General features: G+C 37.5%; 1 protein-coding gene across 1 annotated transcript; it reads right to left on the reverse strand.

The window, feature by feature from the left end:
* Positions 1-10,390: 10,390 nt before the first annotated feature.
* LOC131628161 (zinc finger protein GIS3-like) lies at positions 10,391-11,248 on the reverse strand. Its single transcript, XM_058899027.1, has one exon. It carries the CDS (start codon positions 11,246-11,248, stop codon positions 10,391-10,393), a length of 858 nt encoding a protein of 285 aa, XP_058755010.1.
* Between the last annotated feature and the right edge of the window lie 16,130 nt (positions 11,249-27,378).

A 27,378-nucleotide genomic window follows, 5' to 3' on the forward strand; every position in this document is an offset into this window, starting at 1 on the left:
CTTGATATTGGATTTTAATGCAATAGACTTACCTTTCTTTTGAGGCTCATTTGCGTCCAGCTCTATTTCATGGCTTCTCAAGGCACTGATAAGCTCTTCCAGAGAAACTTCATTCAGATTCTTTGCAATCTTGAATGCAGTCACCATAGGACCCCATCTTCTGGGTAAGCTTCTGATGATCTTCTTTACGTGATCAGCCTTGGTGTATCCCTTGTCAAGAACTCTCAATCCAGCAGTAAGAGTTTGAAATCTTGAAAACATCTTTTCAATGTCTTCATCATCCTCCATCTTGAAGGCTTCATACTTCTGGATTAAAGCGAGAGCTTTAGTCTCCTTGACTTGAGCATTTCCTTCATGAGTCATTTTCAAGGACTCATATATGTCATAAGCCGTTTCCCTGTTAGATATCTTCTCATACTCAGCATGAGAGATAGCATTCAGCAAAACAGTTCTGCATTTATGATAATTCCTGAAAAGCTTCTTCTGATCATCGTTCATTTCTTGCCTTGTCAGCTTTACGCCACTGGCATTTACTGGATGTTTGTAACCATCCATCAGAAGATCCCATAGATCACCATCTAGACCAAGAAAGTAACTTTCCAGTTTATCTTTCCAGTATTCAAAGTTTTCACCATCAAATACCGGCGGTCTAGTATAACCATTGTTACCGTTGTGTTGCTCAGTAGAGCCAGATGTAGATGCAGGTGTAGACTTTGCCGTTTCATCAGCCATCTTTTACTGAAGCGTTTTTCTCTTCCTGAATCTTTTCTAAACACGGTTAAGTGCTTGCACCTTAGAACCGGCGCTCTGATGCCAATTGAAGGATAGAAAAACACTTAGAAAGGGGGGGTTTGAATAAGTGTAGCTTTAAAAACTGGACAGATAAAAATAAATTGCACAGTTATTTTTATCCTGGTTCGTTGTTAACTAAACTACTCCACTCCACCCCCGCAGAGATGATTTACCTCAACTGAGGATTTAATCCACTAATCGCACGGATTACAATGGTTTTCCACTTAGTCAGCAACTAAGTCTTCCAGAGTCTTCTGATCACACACTGATCACTCCAGGAACAACTGCTTAGATACCCTCTAAGACTTTCTAGAGTATTCTGATCCACACGATCACTCTAGTTACAACCTGCTTAGATAACCTCTAAGACTTCCTAGAGTATTCTGATCCACACGATCACTCTAGTTCCTTACAACTTAATGTAATCAATTCTAAGAGTATTACAATTGCTTCTTAAAAGCTATAATCACAAACTGTGATATTTCTCTTAACGTTTAAGCTTAATCTCACTAATATATTACAACAGCAATGTAGTGAGCTTTGATGAAGATGAAGATTCTGAGCTTTGAGTAGAACAGAGTTTCAGCAAGTTAATATGAGTTGTTTTGTGCAGAATCGTTAACCTTGCTTCTCATCAGAACTTCATATTTATAGGCGTTGGAGAAGATGACCGTTGAGTGCATTTAATGCTTTGCGTGTTCCGTACAGCATCGCATTTAATGTTATACGCTTTTGTCAACTACCTCGAGCCTTGTTCACGCTGTGTCTACTGACGTTGCCTATAATAGCTTTTAACGTTCCTTTTGTCAATCAGCGTAGCTTGCCACTTGTACTTCCTTCTGATCTGATGTTTGTGAATACAACGTTTGAATATCATCAGAGTCAAACAGCTTGGTGCAAAGCATCTTCTGATCTTCTGACCTTGAAGTGCTTCTGAGCGTGATACCATCAGAACTTCAGTGCTTCTGATCTCATGTTCTTCTGATGCTTCCATAGACCCATGTTCTGATTCTGCTTCGACCATCTTCTGATGTCTTGCCAGACCATGTTCTGATGTTGCATGCTGAACCCTTGAGACAAAGCTTCTGAGCGCTGAATTATGCATACTCTTTATATATTTCCTGAAAAGGAAATTGCATTGGATTAGAGTACCATATTATCTTAAGCAAAATTCATATTATTGTTATCATCAAAACTAAGATAATTGATCAGAACAAATCTTGTTCTAACACCTGATAGAGAAACCAAGAAGCATTTGTTTAGCTTAATTAAGACATGGATAAGACATGGATGAATTCAAACCGATTGTCGAAAGAGTACGAGAAAGGGGTATGGGAATTCGTTGAGTTTGCGGTTGCGCACTCCAATGAATTCGTTGACCCGCTTCGAATGCCGTGTCCTTGCTTAGGTTGCTGTTATGGGGGTAAGGTTGACGGGAATAAGTTGGCATCCCATTTGCTACAGTTTGGAATTGATAGAAGTTATACATGTTGGACAATGCATGGTGAGAAAAGTAACAGGAGGGCTGAGTCGAGTTGTAATAGGAAGTATGCTTCAAACGACGATTGCACAGACACATACGATTGCGATCGAGTCGAAGAGATTGCAGAAGCGCTTGAAGAAGATCTTGCGGATTGTCCCAAAATGTTTGAGAGGTTGGTAAGCGATGCAGAGAAACCGTTGTATGATGGTTGTTCAAAATTCACAAGATTGTCTGCGGTGTTAAAGTTGTACAACTTAAAGGCGGACAATGGATGGTCGGATAAAAGTTTCACAGAGTTATTAGCCCTTATGAAAGATATGCTACCAGAGGATAATGTTCTTCCTAATCGAACGTATGAAGCCAAAAAGATGTTGTCCTCTATTGGCATGAGCTATGATAAGCTACATGCATGTCCAAACGATTGCGTTTTGTTTCGAAACGAGTATGCAGCGTTGAATGAGTGTCCTAAATGTGGTGCCCCTCGATATAAGAAAAAGTTGTCTCCTGCTAAAGTCTTATGGTATTTTCCTATAATTCCGAGATTTAGACGCATGTATCGTAGTGAGACCGATTCAAGACACTTGACTTGGCATGCAGATGAAAGAATTATTGATGGAAAGTTGCGACATCCGGCAGACTCACCACAATGGATGAAAGTTGACACTGATTATCCTGAATTTGGAAAAGAAGCAAGAAACCTTCGGTTGTCATTGTCTACTGATGGAATGAACCCGCATGGTATTCAAAGTATCTCGCATAGCACATGGCCTGTGATTCTTATGATCTATAACCTACCTCCGTGGCTATGTATGAAGCGTAAGTACATGATGTTATCTATGCTAATTTCTGGGCCTAAACAACCAGGGAATGACATAGACGTATACTTGGCACCCTTAATCGAAGATTTAAAGTTTTTGTGGGACAACGGTGTGGAGGTTTACGATGGGTATAGGAAGGAAAGTTTCAACTTGAGGGCGATGTTGTTTGGAACAATTAATGATTTTCCAGCATACGGAAATCTATCCGGGTACAGCAATAAAGGTCAAAAGGCGTGTCCCGTTTGTGAAGATGAAACTGATACGACACGATTGGAGCTTTGTCAGAAGAATGTCTTTCTCGGCCATCGTAGATTCTTAAATTCTAATCATCACTACCGTGGGTGGAGAAAAGCATTCAACGGAAAGGCCGAACATGGTACAGCCCCGCCTTTTTTGTCAGGTGATCAAATTTTTGAAAAGGTGAAAGATGTGAGCACTCAGTTTGGCAAGCCTTTTGCACATTCACTTGTCAAGGGTGGGTGGAAGAAGAAGTCAATTTTTTTTGAACTTCCATATTGGAAGTCGTTGTACGTAAGACATTTCCTGGATGTTATGCATATTGAAAAAAATGTATTTGACAGCGTCATAGGTACGTTACTCAATATACAAGGAAAGTCTAAGGATGGCCTTAACATAAGGAAGGACATGGTAAACATGGGAATGAGAACTGAATTGGGACCCGTGACGAAAGGAAGACGAACATATCTGCCACCTGCTGTTTACACTCTATCTAGAAAGGAGAAGAAAACATTGTGTAAGTTCCTCAGTGAAGTTAAAGTTCCAGAAGGCTCCTCTTCAGATATTAGAAGACTTGTGTCCATGAAAGACCTCAAGTTAAAGAGTTTGAAGACGCATGATTGTCATGTTATAATGGAACATTTTTTACCAATAGGTATACGTTCTATTCTGCCAGAAAAAGTAAGAAGCGCAATAACTAAGCTGTGTTTCTTCTTCAGGTCAATTTGCAGTAAGGTGGTCGATCCCGCGATCTTACCAACATTGCAAAAAGAGATAGTTGTTACTTTATGTGATCTTGAAATGTATTTCCCTCCCTCGTTTTTTGACATAATGGTTCATCTAGTCGTTCATCTTGTGAAAGAGACACAATTGTGCGGACCAGCTTATATGAGATGGATGTACCCTGCTGAACGTTATATGAAAATATTAAAAGGGTACGTGAAAAACAGAAGTCGACCGGAGGGTTGTATTGCCGAACGATATGTTGTTGAAGAAGCGGTTGAGTTTTGTACTGAATATCTGTCAAATGTTCAATCAATTGGACTCCCCAAATCTCATATTGTCGAAAAAAAAGAAGGAAAAAGGCTAATTGGAAATAAAGTTGTGACAGTATCAATGGTCGAACGGGATCAAGCGCACTTGTATGTTCTGCACAATGAGATTGAGGTTGAGCCGTATGTTGAAATGCACAAGGTTGTTCTCCGAGGGTTAAATCCAAATAGAAATGAGAACTGGATAGTACGAGAGCACAATCGAAGTTTCATACCGTGGTTTAGGGATCATATTTATTCAAAGTATCGTTCAGATCCTGCTTCAGTAACAGAAAGGTTGAGATGTTTAGCCTATGGTCCAACTGTAATTGTGCTTTCTTATAGCGCATACGCTATTAATGGATACACATTTTATACCAAAGAACAGGATGATAAAAGTACTATGCAAAATAGTGGTGTTACCTTGGTAGCTGAAGCAATGCACATATCAAGTGCGAATGACTTAAATCCGAAATTTGCAAATTTGTCATATTTTGGGGTTATCGAGCGCATTTTGGTGTTTGATTACGCGAAGTTTCAGATTCCTGTATTTGGTTGCAAGTGGGTTGAAAATAATAGTGGCATACGAATGGATAAGTCAGGATTTTTGCAAGTGGATCTCAATAGGGTAGGGTACAAAGATGAGCCTTTCATTCTAGCCTCTCAAGCTAAACAAGTGTTCTATGTCAATGATCCGACAAGTACGAAATGGTATATAGTGCTTTTATCTAACAAAATAGTTGATGAAAACATTGAAGAACAAGGTGATATTGGTGTTGGCATTGAATCTTGTACAAGAAACGATCAAAATGAGAATGAATCTTGTACTAGAAATGATCATAATGAGGGTATTTGGATCAATCCAACCGTCCGCGTTGTTAAGAGACGCGTAGAACACAATCCTACCAAGAAAAGAAAGAGACGTTAGTGATAAAGGTAATAGTATACATATTCCGACTAATTTGTTTTATTCAATTTGTACCGATTGTTTTATTCAATAGTATAGTACTTATTCAATTTTGGTGCATATTCTCGTTTTGTACATAACTTTTGAACCATGTATCCGTTTGTCGACTTTCCGGAGCTGCTCATGCATTTATCTTTACATTTCGGGACTGTTTTTTTATCGGTTTTGCTTCTGCCCGTAATCAAAAGTCGGGCTTAGGGTCTGAATTTCGGAAAACCGACTTTATTTTTGAGTCCGTGGGGACGTTTTACCATAGCCATGTAAATTTCGTTCAATTCCGACAACTTTCTTTTTTGACGCTTATTTTGATTTGTACCGATTTCGTTTCCGATACACTTGTACATGCATGGTTTGACTTCCATTTGACTTGTATAGATTGTTAGCTTATTAATAGTGTACTAATGTGCTTTAGTTTGTTTGATACAGGTTAAATGGCTCCGGATAGAGATGCTCCACCTGAAAACTCACAAGAAAACTCACAAGAAAGAGATGCTCAAGAAAGAGGTGCTCCGGATACAAATGCTCCACCTGATACATCATCAAAAGAAGTTGCACGAGGCATCACCATTATGAAGGGAATCATTCGACATAGAGACCAAGGATTAGTATACCATTTGGAATGGAATTCTGAAAACCAACCAATTGGTCCTAATTCTGCAAAGTTGACAAGCTACATTGGTACACTTGTTCGTATGCATATTCCAGTCTCCGTAACTAAATGGAATCTGAAAAGCAAAGCGTTGGACGAGAAAAAAGACGCGATTTGGGACGAGCTTCAGGTATATACCATATATGGTTGTTGTTATTATCTTGATGATAAATTGTTTAAATTACTTATACTAACACACTATGCGTATGTTTTTTTGCAGAGGACTTTTGACATATCAGATGAGCGTAAACGCTACATACTTGGTTTGGCCGGAAAAAGATATAGAGGGTGGAAAGCTTTTTTGACAAATAACTATCTTAAGGATAAAGATGGAAACTTTCTTGAAGAGGCGCCGGGACGGCCAAAAAAGTATGAGATCTTCATTAATGAAGAAGATTGGGTTGAGTTTGTAAAGCAAAGAGATGAACATTTTCGGAAAAGGAGTGTCACAAATAGCGCGAGAGCATCAAAACCCGCTTATCCATACAAAAAAGGGCGTTTGGGATATGCACGCTTAGAGGATAAAATTGTAAGTAAATAGAAATGCGTTTTAATTAATTGTCTAAATGTGTTTTATTTGACGATTTTATCATTTGTGTCAATGCATAGTTAGAGGAGACTAAAAGTGAGGAAACCTCACTTCCTGTACATGTGTTGTGGAGGGAAGCTCGTGTGGGCAAGAATCAAGCTGTCGATCCCGAAGTTCAGAGAGTTTTTACTGAATGTGTAAGTATAATACTGTGTCTTTAATTAAATCAAAGGTTTTTTAATATATAAATGATTTTTTATCTCCACTGATAATTATTGAAATGTAAATGAATTACAGGAGACCTTGTCGCAATCGGCATCCACCGGTGAGGGGAGCGTACTTAGTAGAGCACTAGATGCTCCTGAGTATCCCGGTCGGGTGAGGGGTAAGGGTCATGGTGTGACTCCAACCTCTTTTTACAAGAGTCCTAGGAGAAGAAATCCTACCAATGAAGAAGTGTTGCAAAAGTTGCAGGAATTGCAAGCACAAGTCTCTGAATTGCAAAGAGATAAAGAGATGTATATGAGAGAAAAGTGCAACACTTCATCGGTGAAAGAAACTAGTGATAAGGCTAGTATCAACTATCAAAGGAAATTTCCCGAGGTAATTATAATTTTTTTTCCGGATAAATTGTTCTATTTTATTAATAATAATGACTTTATATTTACTATTGGTTTAGGGCATTTCATCTTGCCAACTATACTTATCGGAACCGAATTATCGACTAGTTGGCAAGGGAAAAGTGCACAACACTTTGGGAGATTTACTTCACCATAGACCGCTACCGGATGGACACCTGAAAGTATCGGTGGATGTTGTAGTAGATCATGATGCGATGCTACCGGTACCTGACATGGTCTCAGAGACGACATTGCTGCGAGATGCAATAGGATCATTTGTTGCATGGCCCTCGGAGCTCATTACCATTAGTGATGAGGTATATTGAAAACGATTATGAATCATTTAGTTTTCGAATGTCAATTCTAAACCGTTTATTAATTATTTTTTACATTTTAATTTTAGACTGCTCCTATAAAACCCGCAATTAAGGGTAAAGGGATTTTACAGGAGGAGGAGTCTGTTGCATCACTAAAAGAGGTACATTTAAAGTGTTTTTAATTAATCTGAATCTAAATCTGCATGATTTTATATTTTACCTAACTTATATGATTTTTAGGCATCCGCTCGGGAGTCACAACAAGTGACGCAGCAAGTTCGTACCGTACCACCCACTGCTCCTCCGAAGCCAGCGGCAAAAAAAGGCGGTGCTTTTGTGGCTCGATACCGGTCGACGCTCGCAACAATGGTTGATATGTCCGATTTGAAGGATGGTTCTTTACGCGAAATCGATATGGATGAAAGTGTCTTCGGTATTGAATTCAAGTCACTTATTACAATTGAGGACTTGGAGGAGATTTTTAGGCATAATCAACTAGGCGTCAGTAACATGCACTCATACATCCGGTAATATTCACTCATCCGATATATTATTTAATTAGTCCCACAATATAATTTATTTACACATTTCAATGAAAATAATCTAATGTTTATTATGTTTTTATTTAAGGTTGTTGTATGACAGAGTGTTGCGCGGGAATCCATTGTCTAACAGATTCCGTTTCGTGTCTTCCGCCCATTACAGCGGAATGACAATTGCTTCGGAACCGGAATCAGTTAGACAGCGCTTAGTCGATAGATTCATGTCCACCGGCAATACAGAAAGTCTGCATCTTTGGGCGTATAATACCCGACCAGTAGGGTTAGTTTCTCATTCTTTGTTCATCTAATCTCTGTTTCTTTTGTGTATAGCAAAATTTTCATATAACCTATTGTTTTAATTTATAGAGCACACTGGTTGCTGCTTGCTATCAACCCTATAAGGGAAGTCGTGTATTATCTGAATTCGGTAAATGGTGAATGGACCAATTATCCGGCAATGAAGGACATCGTTGATTTGTAAGTTCAATCGTTCTAAATATATATTCGTGTATATTTATATATTTACTTATTTGTGGGATTGATCTAAACATATGCTTTTATATATTTGTTAATTAGATCAATACAAGTGTTCCGAAGTCAACGGGACGCACAGGTATCCCGAAGTAAATCTAACAACATTACTTGGATCCAAGTGCAGGTACATTATTTTTCACAATTTTGCTTATAATAAATTTATGCTACTTGATAAAACAAGACAACTATAGAATCTTATTTGTTTTTCTATGTAGTGTCCACAACAGCGAAACAGTTACGATTGCGGATACTTTGTATTGAGGTTTATGAAAGAAATCCTTCAGGCAAATCAATTAGAGATTCCGCTCACGGTATGAATTTATAACTTAAGATAATTTCATATAATTTATTACATTTAACTAAATATATCATTCATATTATGTTTTTGTTTTGTAGTACCTTGACGAATTCCGTGCTGCTGGGTACCCGAAACTTAAGTTGGAAGAAATAAAAGAGGATTTGTGTCAATTTTATATTAAGCAATTTTTCATGTAGGATTTGTGTCGATTTGAACTATAATATTATTGATGTTGTAATGATGTATATATATAATTTTGGATATTATAATGGTATTATAATGGTATTATATTAGTATATATATTGTCTTACTGATGGCTGAAATAATATCGTTGAAAATAAATTACAGGTCGAAAATATTACAGGTTGAAAACATATTACAGGTCGAAAATATTACAGGTCGACTGGGAGGATTAAATTACAGGCTGCACATTAAAATACCTCATTTAGCAACGACAGCGCTTTTAAAAAGCGCTCTTAAAGGTCCACCTACTAAAGCGCTTCTTAGTAAAAGCGCTGCCAAAGATTAATAAAAAAAGCATAAAAAATAAATAAAAAAACGCAACATACGAAAGCGCTTTTGGAAAAGCGCTCTTATAGGGGGGGCTTTAAGAGCGCTTTTTATGGAAAAAGCGCTCTTAAAGCCCCCCTTATGAGATCGCTTTTCCAAAAGCGCTTTCGTATGTTGCGTTTTTTTTATTTTTTACTATCACAAGGGGGGGCTATAAGAGCGCTTTTCTGGAAAAAGCGCTCTTAAAGGGGGGGATACGAGAGCGCTTTTTCCAGGAAAGCGCTCTTATAGGGGGGCCTACCAGAGCGCTTTTTCCAGAAAAGCGCTCTTATAGGGGGGGCCTACTAGAGCGCTTTTTGAAGCGCTTTTGTAACCTTTGCCAGCGCTGCCTTTCACAACGCTTTTAAGCGCTTTTAAAGTCCTTCCGTGTTGTAGTGTACTTAACCTACATATGTTTTCCTAAATCTTTAAAAGATTTCTTCCTCCACCTTAAATTCATGTGTAAAACTTTTTTCAAAATGACACTACATAATAATTAATCTCTAAAATACATGCATGATTTGCTTGATGCATGGAAAGTAAACCACCGAAGTTTAATACAAGTGATAAGTGCATAAAATGTGGTTGTTATAAATTTTGGATTAATGAATTCCATACTTACCGATTAAAAACAAATAAATTATGAGCTTTTTTTGTTGAAATAAATGGATCGAGAAAAGTGATATTTTGTTAACATGATCGTAGTAAGTTTCACAAAATGAAAATTACAAACACTTCTGTTTTTATTTTAAATATCACAATATTTTAAATAACAAATTAAACCGCATTAATATGATTAAGAAAAATAACGTAATTTATCAAGTTAGTAATCTAAACAAGATTTAAGAAATCACATTAAATTAATAACTCTTAAGCTTGACTTACACAAAACTTATTCAAAACCACACCAAAAATTAAATGAATTCAAAATAGTTTGACATAACAAAAAGAAATAAACACCATGCCATAACTTCAACTCGAGGGCATAGCAATCAAAATATGGAAACACAATAACGAAATGTATTCAAAGCTTAAGTGTCAAATCAAGCCCTGAAGATTCAGAATCTGAAGGTTCATCTTCAGTGTTGAACTTTGGTGTTTCATCTTTGATAGGAGCAGCATCCACAAAGAAATTCTTCTCTATGATTGAGTTTGAGCTTGTGCCAACATCTTTAGAAGACTCTCCAAGTTTTAGAAAAGCAGCAATTTTATTATTTGCACCATTTTCAGTCCTTGAAGAAGTTGCACCACTAAGACCTTGAACTCCAACCCTGCTACTGCCTTCCATACTATTTCTCAAACACACACCACCAGCACCACCATGACTATACGCAAAATTATTTGGTGTAACCCTAGGGCTATAAAAAGATGGTTTTTGAATCCTCGAATCCATTCTAACCCCGAGTGATCCATAAGGTGAATGAGAACTAGGATAACGAAAGTAAGTAGGGTTCAAGTGAGTTTGCCCTAACCCTAAAGCATTATTTATATACCTTTGTTCACGTTGCCTTTCTAAAGCACGTTCTGCCTTATGGGCGTTCTGGTGCCCTCCCAACGCTTGTAAAGTGGGGAATTCTCTCTTGCAAAATTTGCATGCATAAGATACCTTTGACGCCGAATTCTTCTCTTCAGTTGTTTTCTCGCCTTTAATTTCATTTTCAGTATTAGGAGAATGAGATGACGAACCACCAACTTGAATATGGCTAAAAAAATTGTGCGCTTGCACCTTTGACCCGTCAACCGAATCATCTTTCGACAGCTTCACAAAATCAATAGGCATGTTGGAATCAGATTTTGAAGATTGACCTTGTTCAATCTCCTTCTTGGAAGAATCACCATGATTTTGTGAAGTGACTGAGATGCTAGAGGATTCGGATGCCATGGAACAAACTAAGAGTAGCAAACTATATCTTACGTTAATTGGTTTTTGGTTTGATGAGAAGAGTGGCTTAGAAAAGGTGTTATTTATTTTGAAATTTTAATATCTGCATTAACGCACAAATCTTTGTATAAGGAAAGAGATATCTGATTCATCTTTTGCTGTCAGGGGATGAATATTGCACCCATTCATTTTTGGATATTTGAATTAAATTAAGACAGATATTAATGATTGAAAGATTTGAAACGATGTGAGGAATGATATTACACCGTTTGAGTTTGCACATTGAATATGTTCAAATTTCTTTTACATTATTTTCCTATCACAGTTTGAGTTTGTACATTGAATTTCATAGTTTTGATGTATAGGTTTAAATGTCTACTATATTAGTATTTCAAGCGTTCCAATTAATAAGAACACACATTGAATATGTTCCTATCAGCACACGCATTAAAAGGTAATGACTGAGTAACCTTAAAAGGCAAATAAAGAAAACCTAGTTTTAAATTATTAACTAACAAACCTGCACTACAAGAATAATCCAACGAATCTACATACGGGACTCGAAACCAAATTTAAAAATATATCCGTTTACATTAGATTTTAGTATTATAGGATATTTAGTCTTATTATTTGAAAATTTCTTTGCCAACCTCCCTACCTTTTAGTCCACCTCTGGTGAAAACCTCATACTACCCCTGACTTCGGAAATGCATTTACGAAATGCAAGAAAAAGGTGTTTTCGGAGATGCATCTCCGAAAACGCCTTTTTTTTAAAAAAATTGTCTTATTTCGGAAGTTCATTTCCGAAAACAGCATTTCGGAAGTTCACTTCCGAAATACTGCGCGTTCTGCAGATTTATCAAAACACTCCCCCTCCCCCATTCATTTACCCTAACTCAAATCAAAAACAAGCAAAGGCGAAAATTTGTGCAAACACACTTCCAAGGCTGCATCAAGGCTCCAATCACATTGCTATACAACATTCAAAAGCCCACAAATCACTCAATTTGTAAGTTTTAAATTTGTTAGATTCATTATTCAAATGCATGTTATTTAGGGTTTCAATTGCATAAATGATATATGGACTGGTTGTTAGTAGTATTTAGGTTGTTTAGAAGCTTTTTGAATTGGTTTTATGTTTGATTTAGGGGTCTGCCATGGAAGTTGCAGAAAACTCCATCGCAGGGATGTTTCGGAAGTTCATTTCCGAAAACACCTCCATCCCAGTTTTCGGAAATGAACTTCCGAATTGTATCAGAAGTTCAAATTTTTTAGTTTTTTATTTTGTCTCGCATATTAATCGATTTCAATTGTTTACAGGAACGTGTCAGGCAACCAACCAGCACGCATTAGACATGGTATGGAGACCCAGACTGCGTCGGCTAGACAGGGTAGGGAGTGTCCGTTTTAATTTGCAAGTACTTTATTTTTAACGCCTTTGTTTATTGTGCCTGTTTCTTTGAAGTTTGTGTGCATGCGTTCTGACTTCTTTGACGGCGTGTCGCTGGTTTCCAACGTCTTTGTTCTTTAATGACTTGTCCGTTTCCCAAGCGTTTTTGTCCCCTTTCTTCTTTTATAAAAGGAGGTCTCATGGACCTTTCTTTCTTCATTTTTACGCAGGAATGGGTGGCGCTATGGGAAGAAAGGGTTCTTCAACCTCGTGCTCTTGCGGAGTGAAGGAGGTGAAGGAGAAGAAGAAGGTTTTGACTGGTTCTGCTTCTCGTACCCTAGGGGTCCATGGCTCGGACGTGCAGGCTCAGTCTTCAGGCGTGAGAGTCATGATCAACGCTGATGGTTTTGAGACTGAGTGGGATGAGGATTGGTATCATTATCTTCATTCAGAGGAGTTCGCTCGTCGGGCAGAATAACGTGGTTTTGTTTTGTTTGATGTGTATTTTGTAACGCTCGTTGGGCAGAATAACGTGTTTTTGTTTTGTTTGATGTGCTTTGTTTTGTTTTGTTTTGATTTCAGATTGTATCTTTCGCACAATGTTTTTGGATTGGATTTATCATTTTAGTATTTTCAGTTTATCTGTTGCTTATTTTATTTGGCGTTTGTGTTTAATTAAAATGCGAGACAGTTTAAGAAAAAACATTAAAAAAAACACAGTTTATGCATAATTCGGAAGTTCATTTCCGAATTCACCCCCCATGAGGTGTTTTCGGAAGTTAATCTCCGAAGACACCCCCCATGAGGTGTTTTCGGAGATGCACTTCCGAATTGTGGAAATTTTTTTAAAAAAAAGCGCTTCGGAAGTTCATTTCCGAAGCAGGGGTATTTTGGGATTTTCGCTGGGGGTGACCCCCATAGGGAGGTGGCTAAAGAAATTTTCTATTATTTCTATAGCATAAAATGTGGCTCTAAAATATAAATTTAGTTTAATAGCGGATCTTATTTATTTTAGTAAAAACAATGGGTTATTGCTAAACTCATAGAAATTACAATTGACACGCATAATTTTCTCGATAAACGACCACCTCCAAACAAGAGCTTTACAACTCCACACTACGTCTCTAGAGTTCCAAGACGAGTTGTTAAAAACAATGTCATTCCTTCTCAACCAAATACTCCAAAGAATTGCGAGCCAAATAGTTCCCTCCTTCCCTTTTTTGACTTTCTTGAATCTACAAGAATTACTCCAATACCAAAAACTCTCCTTCATATCTTCAAAACAAATATGGTTCACACCTATCCAATCAGCCATCTTCTTCCAAACAATAATGACGTTCCGACAACGGAAAAAGGAATGATTCAATGTTTCATGAGCCTCCCCACATAGGACACAATCCGTACACGAAGAATCATCCAAAATGCCTCTCTTCAAGAGTTAATCTTTGGTTGGAATTTTATTGAGGAAACAACGCCAACCAAAAGCTATAACCTTTAGCGGAGCCTCCACCTTCCACACATCTTTAAAGACCGTATCAAAGCGATTAGCCGGACCGATAGGAATAAAACTACCGTTCAGAATGGAATAACAAGAGGAGACCGAAAAAATTCCTTCTTTCTCATGGGTCCAAGCTGCTGAATCCTGCTGAACCGGACATAATTTAGCCGACAAAAGAATATCCTCGCCAAATCCGCCAACCCACACTGAATGAGCGTTGCCTGCCCAGCCAGATACCCGGTCCCAGCATCAGCATGGAATAAATCTTCCGCGGACTCCTCACCTGCTGTTATGACTCCTGTTTGGTCACCAACAGCACCCGTCCTCAACACAAAACCTTCACCGCCAGAGACTGCTCCCATAACTGCATTGGCTGGATGCTCCATGTCCAAAAAAGAATTAGTCACAATGCCAAAATCATTCCAACGCCAACTATTCTCCTTCCATCCCCCCATCGCACCAATTGAAACTTCTTTCAAAAGAGAATTGCTATAAAGAAGAGGAAATAAATCTTTTAAAATTCCCTCTTTCAACCATCTAGCATGCCAAAATGATATAGAACCACCATTACCTACATGAAAAAAACAATTGTTAGCAAAAAACTCTGTCGGGATTTTAGACTCCAAAGAAGTAATATCCCTCCACCACACTGAAGAAGACCACTCCGGAAAAATAGTGTGAGAACAAAAAGATGCTCTCAACTTGACATCCACATATCTCACCTTCAAAATCCGAAACCATAAGAATCCGAAGCCCCAAAAATTCTCCAATTCCACTTCAAAAGAAGCGCCTTGTTGAACACTTCTAAATTTTTAAGGCCAAGACCACCCTTTTCGACCGGAATACACAAGTCCTTCCAACCCACCCAATGCATTTTCCTATTCTCCTCCGAGCCGCCCCATAAGAAATTACTTTGCAACTTGTTTAATTCCTCTATAATCCTTTTTGGAGCTTTATAGAAAGAGAGAGTGAAAATTGCCATGCTACTTAAAACCGATTTTAAAAGAGTGATCCTCCCCCCAAAACTAAGCCAACGCCCTTTCCAAGAATTTAACTTCCTCCTCACTTTGTCCACCAAGGGCTTCCAAGAGGAAAGCCTTCTAGGATTAGCACCGATCATTATACTGAGAAATTTGAATTGTTTGTCCTCCGATGAACAAGAAAGAAAATTAGTAGCCACCTCCAAAACATGCGGATTGATATTAATGCCTATCAACTTGCTTTTATGAAAATTGGTTCTAAGACCGGACACCATCTCGAAACCCCTCAACACCGTTTTAATCGCCCAAAGATGCTTCCAAATCCCATCTCCTATTAAAAGAGTATCATCCGCAAATTGAAGAATATCTATCTCACATCTATCGTTCACATTGAAACCAATAAAGTCACCATTTTCTACCGATTTCCCGACTAACGCCCTTAGCCCTTCCGCTACAATGACAAAAAGGAAAGTAGAGATTGGATCTCCTTGCCTTAAACCCTTCTCCACTCCGAATTCTTTTGTGGGACTACCATTAACTAACACCGACATCTTACTTGAAAAAATTAGTAACTCCATACACCTCATCCACAACATCCAAAAACCCATCCTTCTCATCATGTACTTAAGAAAATTCCAACTCACATTATCATAAGCCTTTTAAAAATCAACCTTAAAAAGAAGACACTCTTTTCCTTTCTTACTAGCTAAATCAACAATCTCATTAGCCACAATCACCCCATCTAGCATTTGTCTCTCCGGAACAAACGCACTTTGTGAATTAGATATTATCGAAGAGAGAACCCTCTTTATACGGCTAGCCAACAATTTAGAAATCATCTTGTATATGTTTCCCACCAAACAAATTGGGCGATAATCATCAAGGTCTAACGGATTGTCTTTTTTAGGAACAAGCGTTAGGAAAGAGGATGTAATAGCCTTAGAAAAAACCGTTCCGGAATAAAAAGAATTAAAACAAGAAACCACATCCTCTTTAACAAAAGACCAACACTTCTTGAAAAAAAGGAGAGAAATACCATCCAGGCCCATACTTTTAGAACCATCACAACTCCACACCGCCTCTTTAATCTCCTCCATCATAAAAGGGACCTCCAAAGATAAACTATCTTCCAAACTCACCGATTGAACAAAGACGTCGTCCACTAAAGGCCTATCAATTCACTCCTCCTTAAATTTAAGATCAAAATGCCCTTTAACCGCTTCCTTAACATCTCCCACCGCGGTAACCATACCATTCGGAGTGTTCAAAGAGCCAATATATTTCTTACTCCTTCTTTCCTTCATTACACGATGAAAAAATCTACTATTAGAATCTCCATCATTTAACCACTTTAGCCTAGAATTTTGAATCAACATGTTCTCCTTAACCTTTAAGTTAAGCCAAATTTTCCTAGACGCCTTTATTTTATTAAGGTGAATCTCCTCATCCCACATTTCCCTATCATCCTAATCATTTAGAATTCTAACTCCCTCGTCCACCTCCAAATCCACCTTCCCAAAGATGTTGATATTCCACCATCTCAACCTATCTTTGATTAAACGAAGCTTCTCCTTCAAAACATAGTCTCCTCTTCCAATAACATCCAACCCCTTCCATTCCTCCTCCACAAAAGATAAAAAGTTTTTATCAGAAAACCACTCATTGTAAAATTAAAAGTCTTAGGACCCCAATCTTCCTTGTCGCCTAATAACCAAATCGGGCAATGATTGGAAACATCCCTATTTCCTATTAATTGACCAACGATTCCCCACGATTGAATAGTATTATCCGAGACTAGGAATCTATCGATCCTACTCTTGGATTTGCCATCCCCACTATAACAACTATATTTCTTTCCTCTACAAGAAACATCTATTAAACCACTATCATCAATGAAGTTCGAGAATAACCTCCATCTACCGTTACCACTCCTTAAAGAACGCCCCACTCTTTCGCTCCGATTCTTTACCGCATTAAAATCTCCTCCAAAAATCCACTCTCCATCATCAAAAGTGTTTTTCAACCCTAAAAGCCTAGACCACAACAATCTCTTTAACGCCAAAGAACTAGGAGAATAAACATTAACAATGTAAACAATACCTCCTTTCCAAGTCACTTTCGAACCAAGGTAACCTTCACCACGAAAACTAGCCAAAACTCCCACTTCCGACTTTCGCCAAAGAGATATCAAACCGCCCGCCGTTCCAACAGAGGCTGAGAAGGAGAACGCAAAATCATCATTTCCCCAAAATCTTCTAGCCAAAGAAACTGAAATCTCCTCCATTTTAGTTTCTTGAATTAGAAAAAAATCCACCCTTCCTTTATTGATAATACTCCTTATCCGCTTCCTTGTGATGCTACTACCTCTTCCTCTTATGTTAAAGCTCCCAATTATCATTTGAAACAATTTAATTGCACCTTCTTGCCTTCCATCTTTTTTATATCCTCTGCCTGAAAACCACCTGATTTTTTCATTCCATCTTTTGAAGCCCCACCTGTCACCACTCCAATTTTAATTAGAGCTTTTTCCAATCTACTTTCACCTACTGAGCCAAAATTTTCTAAAAGTTTTGAATTACACCTAATAATATCATAATTATCAGGTTGTAAACCTTCGTTTAAATTAATTGGGTCCAAAACACCCACTGGGGAAGGCGAAACAACAGAAAGAGAAGAGGGATAACTGCTCTTAAAAACTCGTTTTTTATTAAACGCTTTCTGAGGCTGGCCCACATTTAACACCATATGCACCTTCTTTTTAAAAGATTTGTTGGGTCTACCCGGGTCATTACCACTTGGCCCACCCACACAAAAACCTTTATTGATAGATAAAAAAAGATCACTTGTAGCCCTAGTTCCGTCTGCCACTTCGTTCCCCAAAACACGCTCTGAAATCTTTGTAGTTTCCTCCACTTTCTGAACCGACTCATCACCATATATCTCCCCTACCTTCTCCCCTACCTCAGGTACAGAATAATCAGAAGATACATCCAATAACTGTTGGTCACCAACCAATTTCTTCCTTTTATCTTCCAAACAGGCTTGAATAGCGCTATCAAAGTTCTCATCAGCCTTTTTCGCTTTTGGTTCTCCCTCCATAAAGTTGTCAGAACTTTCTGATAATTCTGAAAAGACTCTAGAAGCTATGAACTTGACAGCCGCCGCCTCCTCTATACGATTCAAAGCTTACTCTTCATCTTCAACAGAGTTCTCCGATCCCATCTTTGAGCCAAGAATAGCTTTCGTGTTAACTTCTTCTTCATCCCTATTCTCTTCATTAATAGATCCCTCGAAACTCGACGAAGATGATGATTCCATAACCTGAGCAGGAACTTTCTGGGCGTTGATCCTTAAAGGGCCATATGATTCTTCTCGAAGATTTAGGGTGAAAGGAATCCCATCTATTACAACTTTCAGAGACTCAGGTAGATTGAACCTAGAATTGACCCTGATCATGAACCGAGCATTATCCATGTTACTCCCAGTCATCGTGTTTTCATCCAAACAAATATACCCACCCAGTCTGTTTGCTAAGGAAACAAAAAAATCATTGCTCCAAGCATGGCAAGGCACACCATAAACTCGGATCCATACTACCCTTGCCTCTTCAATATCTTTTTCCTACCAAGGTTTAATAGATTTGAACCACTGTTTCCACCACCATTTACCTTCCTTTATTAATTCTTTAATAAACCCTTCCTCCATCTCCTCTAAAATACATAGGTTTGCTCCCATCGGAAAGACCTTCACCGAAAAGAAACCTTCAATTTCTAGATGTGTCTGGATGTTATAAGATTCACCAGGGAACAAGACTTCACCGACGAAAGCCTTCTTCCATTTGTTCTTTAGCTCCATGCCAGAAGGATATTCGAAAGAAAACTCCTTCGATGTTGGTTCTTCCTTCTTACTTCCCCCTTGCACCACATCCGCAAAAGTCTTAGACTTCTCCACCCAACGATTTAAGACACCCGAGTTAACCTCCTTAATACCCTCCACCTTCTTCTGTTTCACAACAAAACTCTCCTTCCTCCCATTTCTTTGAAACCTAGGTTGATTTGCATGTATTTTAACCCCATCTATCAAAATGTTGTCCAGCCTCACTGCCACCATTCTCTCATCTACCACTTCTTTGAATCTAGCAAAACCGAACTGTTTCCTGAATTTATTCCGTCTAAGAGGTATCACCACCTCCACCACCTCCCCAACACATCCAAAAAGCTTGAACATATCGATTGCCTTACATCTATCCGGAAAAGACGAAAAATAAAATGAAGTGAGATTTACTCCGAATTTCGATTGTCTCTCTCCAAATAGGAAGCAGTCCCATTTAGGTGCTAATCCTCTGAATACCTTCCTACCAGATCGATGCCACTCCATATCACAAATACAAAAGAAACTGAAAAATCTAGAGAGAAGGGAGAGAGTCCCCAATTTTCTCTCTCATCATTTTTGTCCAATCATAAGAAGAATATAAATATGTTTCATTTAAAATAATAAAAAAAAACACTTGAACAAAATTTTAAAAGTTTATGTCGAATTAACATTTATATAATTTTTTTTTGCCAAAATAGTAAATTCTACCTTAAACTATTTTCTTTTAAAATTATTTAACTGAATTTTATCGAGCCTAAAAAGTTATAAAATAAATGTCTTTTCAAATAAAAAACGAGACTTGTTTTCAATATAAAAAGTCATCGAGACTTAAATTGTCTCATTTGAAAACAATTAGATGATGAAATTCTTATTCAATATCGACATTTTTTTTATTCAACAAGATACAAATAGTTCAGTGGTTTTAGATAATTGATTGTTGAATTTTTTTCCTTAGAATAAATAGGAAAAAATAGATTTATTTGATCCAACAAAAGCAACATGAACAAATTGGTAAAACAAACCAATTGCAATTGCAATAAAAAACCGCACTAGTGGTGCAACCCTTACAACACAAACAACGTTACAAATCGGTAAAACAAACCAATGGTAACTTGTACCAATCGTAGAAGCTAGATAAAGACGAGGGATTACTACAAGCTAACCATCTCCAAGACAAGAACAACACATTAGAACATACCACAACAAATGAATAAGAAACATTCTCAAAAATCATGGCATTTCTCATAAGCCAAAGACTCCAAGTTGTAGCAATCTAAATGGTATTGAACTTATTCCTAACATTTGCATTCTTCATGTTCTCTTGAATAGACCCGAAGTCCATCAAGTCCTCTAAAGTAATATGAATGTCATTCCCCAACCAAGAAAAGATCCATTCCCAAATTATTTTCAAAACTTGATAGAGGAAAAACAAATTATTCAAAGTTTCCGGATGAATTTTACAAAACTCACAAATATGATTTGTGGAGATGTTGGTAACTCCTCTACTAATTAATTGATCTTTAGTAGGCATTCTAGAAATGAGCAACCTCCAAACGAATATCTTGATCTTAGGCGGGACTTTCAACTTCCACATAACCTTCAACAAGCTAACCGTATGCAGCATCAACACTAAGTCCTTAAACTCAGATACCAAAATAGAAATACTTGCAAACGTAAATCTCCCGTCCGAAATCAAGTTCCAGTCGAACTCGTCACTTCCTTCGTGGGCAGGGACTGCCGCTGGCAGCATGCACTGCAAGTGATTCCACTGCTTGAAAAGCGCGGAACTGGTGTGGAAACCGGCAGCAACAACTGTTGTAAAAGCCGGCCCAAGAAACTTGTCAGAAGGCCAATGAAAAGACCTTATTGTCCCAAGAAAAAGAATCCTCAACAGTACATAATTTATTGGTTGAAAGGTCGAACAAATCCGATAATTTTTTGCGAAAAGTTTGATCTCCCAACCATAAACTATACCAAAACATAATTTGGTTACCCTTCTTCGATTTGCACTAAACACAACTAGAGAAACCTACTTCACTAAAATCCACCTTGACATTGTTATTAATTATATCCCTCCTCCAAATAGAGTCATCCAGATTAAGAACTTCTCTACAAGATGCTTGCACCTTCAATTTCGGATCAAGATATCTCAACCTCAAGAAACTACTCAAATATTGTTATCTTCCTTTTAAATCCTCCATTTCCATTTGAGAAGAAGAGCTTTATTCATTTCACCCACATCTCTAACACCTAGACCTCCTTTCTCTTTGGGTTTGCAAATTTTTTCCCATTTAACCCAATGGATGCTTCTTTTGTTCATATTACCACTCCAGAAGAAATTGCTAAGAATACTTCTAATATCTTGAATAACCTTGACCGGCGCTTTGTAGAAAGAGAGAGTATATAAAGGAATTGCATTAAGAACCACATTTATAAGCGTCACTCTACCACTAATAGAGACGTTTCTACCCCTCCAAGATGAAAGTCTATTCTTGATGTTATTGATCACTTTTGACCACACCTTCTTCCTTCTAGGATTCGCTCCCACCACAATACCAAGAAAAGAAAGTGGGATATCACCTTTTTTATAACCAAGAAAAGATGTAGTTGAATTCAAGAGTCAATCACCTATGTGCACACCAGATACGTTGCATTTGGAGAAATTGATTTTCAAGCCCGAAACAAGCTCGAAGCCTCTCAATATGACTTTCATTCTCCAAAGATTATCACTAGAAGAATCCCCTAGAATAATAGTATCATCCACAAATTAAAGGATGTCAACGAACTCCTCTTCGCCGTACTTGAAAGGTTTGAAATCTCCCACCTCAACTGATTTCCTAACTAAAGAAGTCAATCCTTCCATAGCTAAAACAAAAAGGAATGGGGACAACGGATTCCCTTGACGCAATCCCTTATGAACCTTGAAATATTTCGAGGCACTACCGTTTACTAAAACGCACATATGGATCGTGAAATAGATTTCTAAGTCACAAGAAATAGACTTATTATGACTTACCAATATTTTGTTCTTTAAATTCTTATACACATCGACAGTAGATGAAATATAGTTTATTATATGTTATGTGTTTACCAGTGATTTTTGAAAAATAACTGCTAGTCTTCCAAGAGTACAAAATTTGGTAACTTACAGGATCGACTAGATTGATCCTAGGACATGTGTCTCGAATGCTAATCTTATTATAATTGTAGATGTTTTCATGTTGGCTTCATTTGTGGTAAAACTTACCTGGGTGTTTAATGTCTTGGCAAATGTCATGACATGCTTTATATGGTGTTATGCAGGTTGCATATGTTTAAGCTAATACAGGTTTTTAGTGAATGTCATGACCGATGTCATGACATACATGTTTGAAAGCATGAGCTGTTATGTTTTACTATTATGTTTTATGATTTCTCTCAATCTACAATTTAGGAAACATTTTACGGTGTGCTGAATATTTCTCCTAGAAGATTTCTTATACACCATATTCTGTAACAGCCTGATGACGTGTGAATTAGGTTAACTTGGTTAGCCCTAATTTGTTTCTTGGAAATCCCGAGGCCCAAGAGCTTCATATAAGAAGACTGCAATCCTAATTTGGAACGCATAGATTTTTTATTGTGAAGAACCATAGTTCTGTGTCTATGTGTTTAGTCTCCTATACTCCAAGCAACTTTCTTTTGATGATTGTATTGGAATAGGTTGTTTTGGTATTTTGTCACTCTAATATTTTAAGCACGAGTGTGTGTCTCTTGATTGAAGCTTTTAAGCAAGATCAAGGTGTGTTTTTGAAGTGTGTCTTCTATCTTTTGATTAAAGTCAGTTTGTAATCACTGCTGTGATAGAAGGGCAGTGAGTGGAGATACTCAAGTCTAGCACTAGATTGGAATTGCATTGGGTAGGTCTTAAGCGAGGAGTTGTAAATGGGGGAGTTTAGCTCTGAATTAATACTGCTTATATTGGATTCCCTCCCTGGCTTGGTAGCCCTCAAAGTAGGTATTGTAATATACTCCCTCCGTCCCAAAATAAGTGTCACATTTACTTTTTAGGTTCATTGAATATTTAATGTATCTAGTCTGTATAGAGACCAGATACATTAAATATTCAATGAATCTAAAAAGTAAATGTGACACTTATTTTGGGACAGAGGGAGTACCAAACTGGGTGAACAATTCTCTGTAATCTTTACTGTTTTATGCTTTTCTTTCTTAAAGTATTATTTTGTGTTATTGTGGATGTCATAACATCCAGTAAGACATCGCGTGTGAGTTACTAGAATTTTCAATTGGTATCAGAGCAGGCACCCTGCCTGTCTATATCTGGGTGAGATATAGGGACAACAAAATCCCGGTACTATGGAAAAGGAGTTGTTAGTTTTTGGGAATAGACCACTCATTTTGTATGGCTCAAACTATGACTACTGGAAACCTCGTATGGTAGCTGTTCTAAAGTCTGTGGACAACAAGGCCTGGAGAGCTGTGGAAAATGGATGGAAATATCCTGAGAAGGTAATGGAAGATGGAACCACTGTTCTAGTTCCTGAAGAATAATGGAGCAGAACTGAGGAAGAGCTGGCTTTGGGCAATTCCAAGGCACTAAATGCCTTGTTCAATGGAATAGATGAGAATATATTCAGACTTGTGCAACACTGTGATCTGGCGAAAGAAGTTTGGGATATCCTCAAAACAACTCATAAGGGCACATCCAAGGAACTAAATGATTTGTCTAAACTTCAAATGTTGACCACCAAATTTTAAAATCTTAAGATGAAAGAGGATGAAACCATTCATGAGTTCTACATGAATATTCTTGAGATTTCCAATACCTCAGGAGCCTTAGGAGAAAAAATGTCTGAAGAAAAGGTGGTAAGAAAGATTCTCAGATCACTGCCTAAGAGATTTGCTATGAAGGTGATTGCTATAGAAGAAGCTCAAGACATCAACAACATGAAGGTGGATGAACTCATTGGTTCTCTACAAACCTTTGAGATAAGTATTTGTGACACTGTTGAAAAGAAGAGCAAGAGCATAGCTTTTTTTTCCAACACTGAAGATAATTCAAGAGAAATCAATGGTGGAAGTGATGAAAATTTATCAGAAGCCATAGCCATGCTTGGAAAACAATTCAACAGGTTCCTTAAAAGGGTTGATCAGAAGTCCAGACCCAATGTCAAGAACACTTCCTATGACATCAGCAAGACCTATGACCCTAGCAGAAAATCTAAAGTTGAAGAGAAGCCCAATCAAGGCAAAGGGGTTCAGTGCCATGGATGTGAAGGATATGGACATATTACTCTTAGATTCCTTTTCAATATAAATACCTAAGTAGCAACTGTGCACCCAATTACTCTTAGAATAATAATACAAGTGTGAGTAAGTGGGAAAATAGTCTCACATTAGATAGAAATATGGTGACTTAAACATGTATAAGTGGGAGAATCCACTCATCTATCATCTTAAGGTTTTAGGTAAAAAAGTTGTGTGTCTCTCACAAAGATGTCTATTCCTACACAATGTATCAATGCTCCATAGTAAAAAACTCCCGCAACAAATGATATCATGAGTCTTTGGTTCGAGAAAGGGACCGAGTTACTTGTATCAAAATGCTCAGGAAAGAGGTGTCTCGTTGAAAAAGTGTCAACGACGATACAAGTGAGGGGGAGCATTGTGGACTCACACTTTTTTTATAGGCAATGAAATAAATACAACAAAAAGAGCACAAGGGGTACTCACCCGATTACAAACACCATCAATTATCCATAATTGAACCAGACAATGGTTCCATAAATAAAAATCGCAATAAACTTTGAACTTAACACCTATAACATTCCAAAGCCAAGCCAAAGTTATTGCCTTATGCATTACTACCCCTTCATCAAAAACTTGAGAGTTAAAAATGATTTCATTTCCCATCAACCAAATAGCCCACACTGTTGCCAACCAAACCAATAATCTCTTCCTAACTCCCACCACCCCATTAAGCTTAACAAAGAAACCTAATAAGTGGTCCTCTAATAAATCAAAACTTTGCATCACCACTCCCACCCGAGAAGAAACATACGGCCAAATAAATCTAGAATAAAGACAACACACCAATAAATGATTTAAAGTTTCGACCTCATTGTAACAAAAAACACATATCGATTCGATTTCCTCCGCGATAATGTCACGATCAACCAAAAGCTCCCTTGACAAAAGCCTATCGCGTAAAGCCCTCCACCCAAAAACATGGATAAAAATGTGGTGAGTTGAACATTTATAAGTGAAAGAACTTACTGTTAGAAAATCAATTTAAACCGAATGGAATCGAGGCTAGAATCGTGTACGGAACACTTTCCTTATAGTATTTCAAGCACTCCCAATATGTCTTGGAGTTTCTACGCAGGAATACCTAGGATAATTCAGCCTTCTCGAGTTTGCGCAAGACCGGCGAAAACTCGAATGTAGCGAAGAGTGCTCTGGAATTATTCTAGAGGATTTTCATTTTTTTTGTGTTATTCATTCTGAATCCGAAATTGAGCTTTTATAGGCCATGCTGATATTGTTTCACAAGGTAGCGACCCTTGGTGAAACAATTTCTTTTCCAAGAGTTATGACTTTTGGCCCACAGCATTGTTCACCAACGATTGCAACATTTCATGAAGAGTTGCCAACTTTCAAATTAAAAATTCAAATCCACTAGCATATTTTCCTTGTCATTTTGGAACACACCTATATTATTAATTATAATTAATAATTTACAACAATCCCCCACTTGTTCTAATAATGACAAGTCTAGTTCCAGAATATAGAAAGCAAAAGAGTGTTAATACAGTTAGGTATCTTTTGATTTGAACTTAACCTTAGTAGAGACAACGCAAAGCCTAATTGGAACGTTAGGTAGCTATGCTTTGAACCGTTATCCCATGTGATCAGACCGGCATTACTATACACACACTCTTTAAAGGTTCTTCGCCTACATATCTCGCCTAGCACTATTTATGGCCATGTGCTTTTCCTGTTTTCATGAATTTTTCATGAGAGAAACTCCAACTCTCACTTTAAGACGGCACCATCTTGAAATTCATATAGGTGAAGTTCAGTTTGTATCTACTTCTTGAGATACATATCCTCCTCGATATAGAACTTCATTAAGAGTTTCTAAAAACTCAACCCTCAATTATGTAATAGTCAACATTGTCACAAAATGTTCCTCAATTATGTAATAGTCAACATTGTCACAAAATGTTGCACCATCTTCCAAATCAATGACTTGTTGTTACCCATTGAATCTTAGGTTAAGATGTATTAACTTCAGATTGGGTTGCTATCATTGTTGGAACACTTATTCACGGAGTTTCAACCTCACACCTCTTGAGGTTGTCTTTACTAAATCCCTGGTCAGTAGTTTAGTAAATGAAACATTCAAATTATAGATCAATCGTATATATGTGAATTAAATGATTACATCTTTAATCAATTTTCTCACGAAAGAATATCTAAGGCCTCAGTGCCCAGATTTTTCATTTTACACTTACACCTTTGAAACATCATCTTTAGCCAATGAAACTTCCAACAGAAAGTTCTTCAATCATTCAACTTCTTTGACCAGTGAAAGCGAGATCCACATACTATGGATCCATGGTCAAAAGAGTGTTGCATCTTTGTTTATTGATCTTCCAAGAAATCTCACCACCAACTAGTGTAAATATATGATCCCTAACACTCGATATCCAACTCATATTGGTATATCCTTCTTATATGGCAGGAAAACTACCATAACGGAGGTCAAGATTTTGGTTTTTTAAAAGATAATAAAAATCCTTGTGATGGCCTTCCAATGCTCACCATTTGTATTTCTAGTAAATCTACTCATTTACTAAGTGCAAATTCTATGTCAGGTCTAGTACATTACATTAGAAACCCAATTTCACTTGCGTATTCTAATATAGCCACATTTCTTCCATCATCATTTTGACACTAAGATCAAATTGATTATTCACTTTCTTGAAACGTGATAGTTTGAACTTATCAAGAACTTTCTCAAAGTGTCTTTGACTAAGTTTATAACCCCCACTATTTTTGCATTACTTTGATCTCCAAAAGAGTGTCAATTAGTCCAAGATCTTTCACCTTGAATATGGTTTTCTCAACCCCCACTCTTTCGTTTTACTTTGATCGCAAAGAGTGCCCACTATTTCAAGATTTTTCATCTTGAATGTGGAAGTTAGAAACCTCTTTGTTTCTAAGATTTCATTTGTCTCTTTGATAATGATCAACATGGAGACAAAGGAATATCACAAAATTCTTACACAACTTTGTGTACAAACACTTATCACAAGAATTAGATGAAAAAGGTTTTTAGATAATCATGCATGATGATGCAAGAAGGTTTTTAGATGAAGTGAGA

Source organism: Vicia villosa, unplaced genomic scaffold (genome assembly GCF_029867415.1).
Source record: "Vicia villosa cultivar HV-30 ecotype Madison, WI unplaced genomic scaffold, Vvil1.0 ctg.000426F_1_1, whole genome shotgun sequence".
Classification (NCBI taxonomy): domain Eukaryota; kingdom Viridiplantae; phylum Streptophyta; class Magnoliopsida; order Fabales; family Fabaceae; genus Vicia; species Vicia villosa.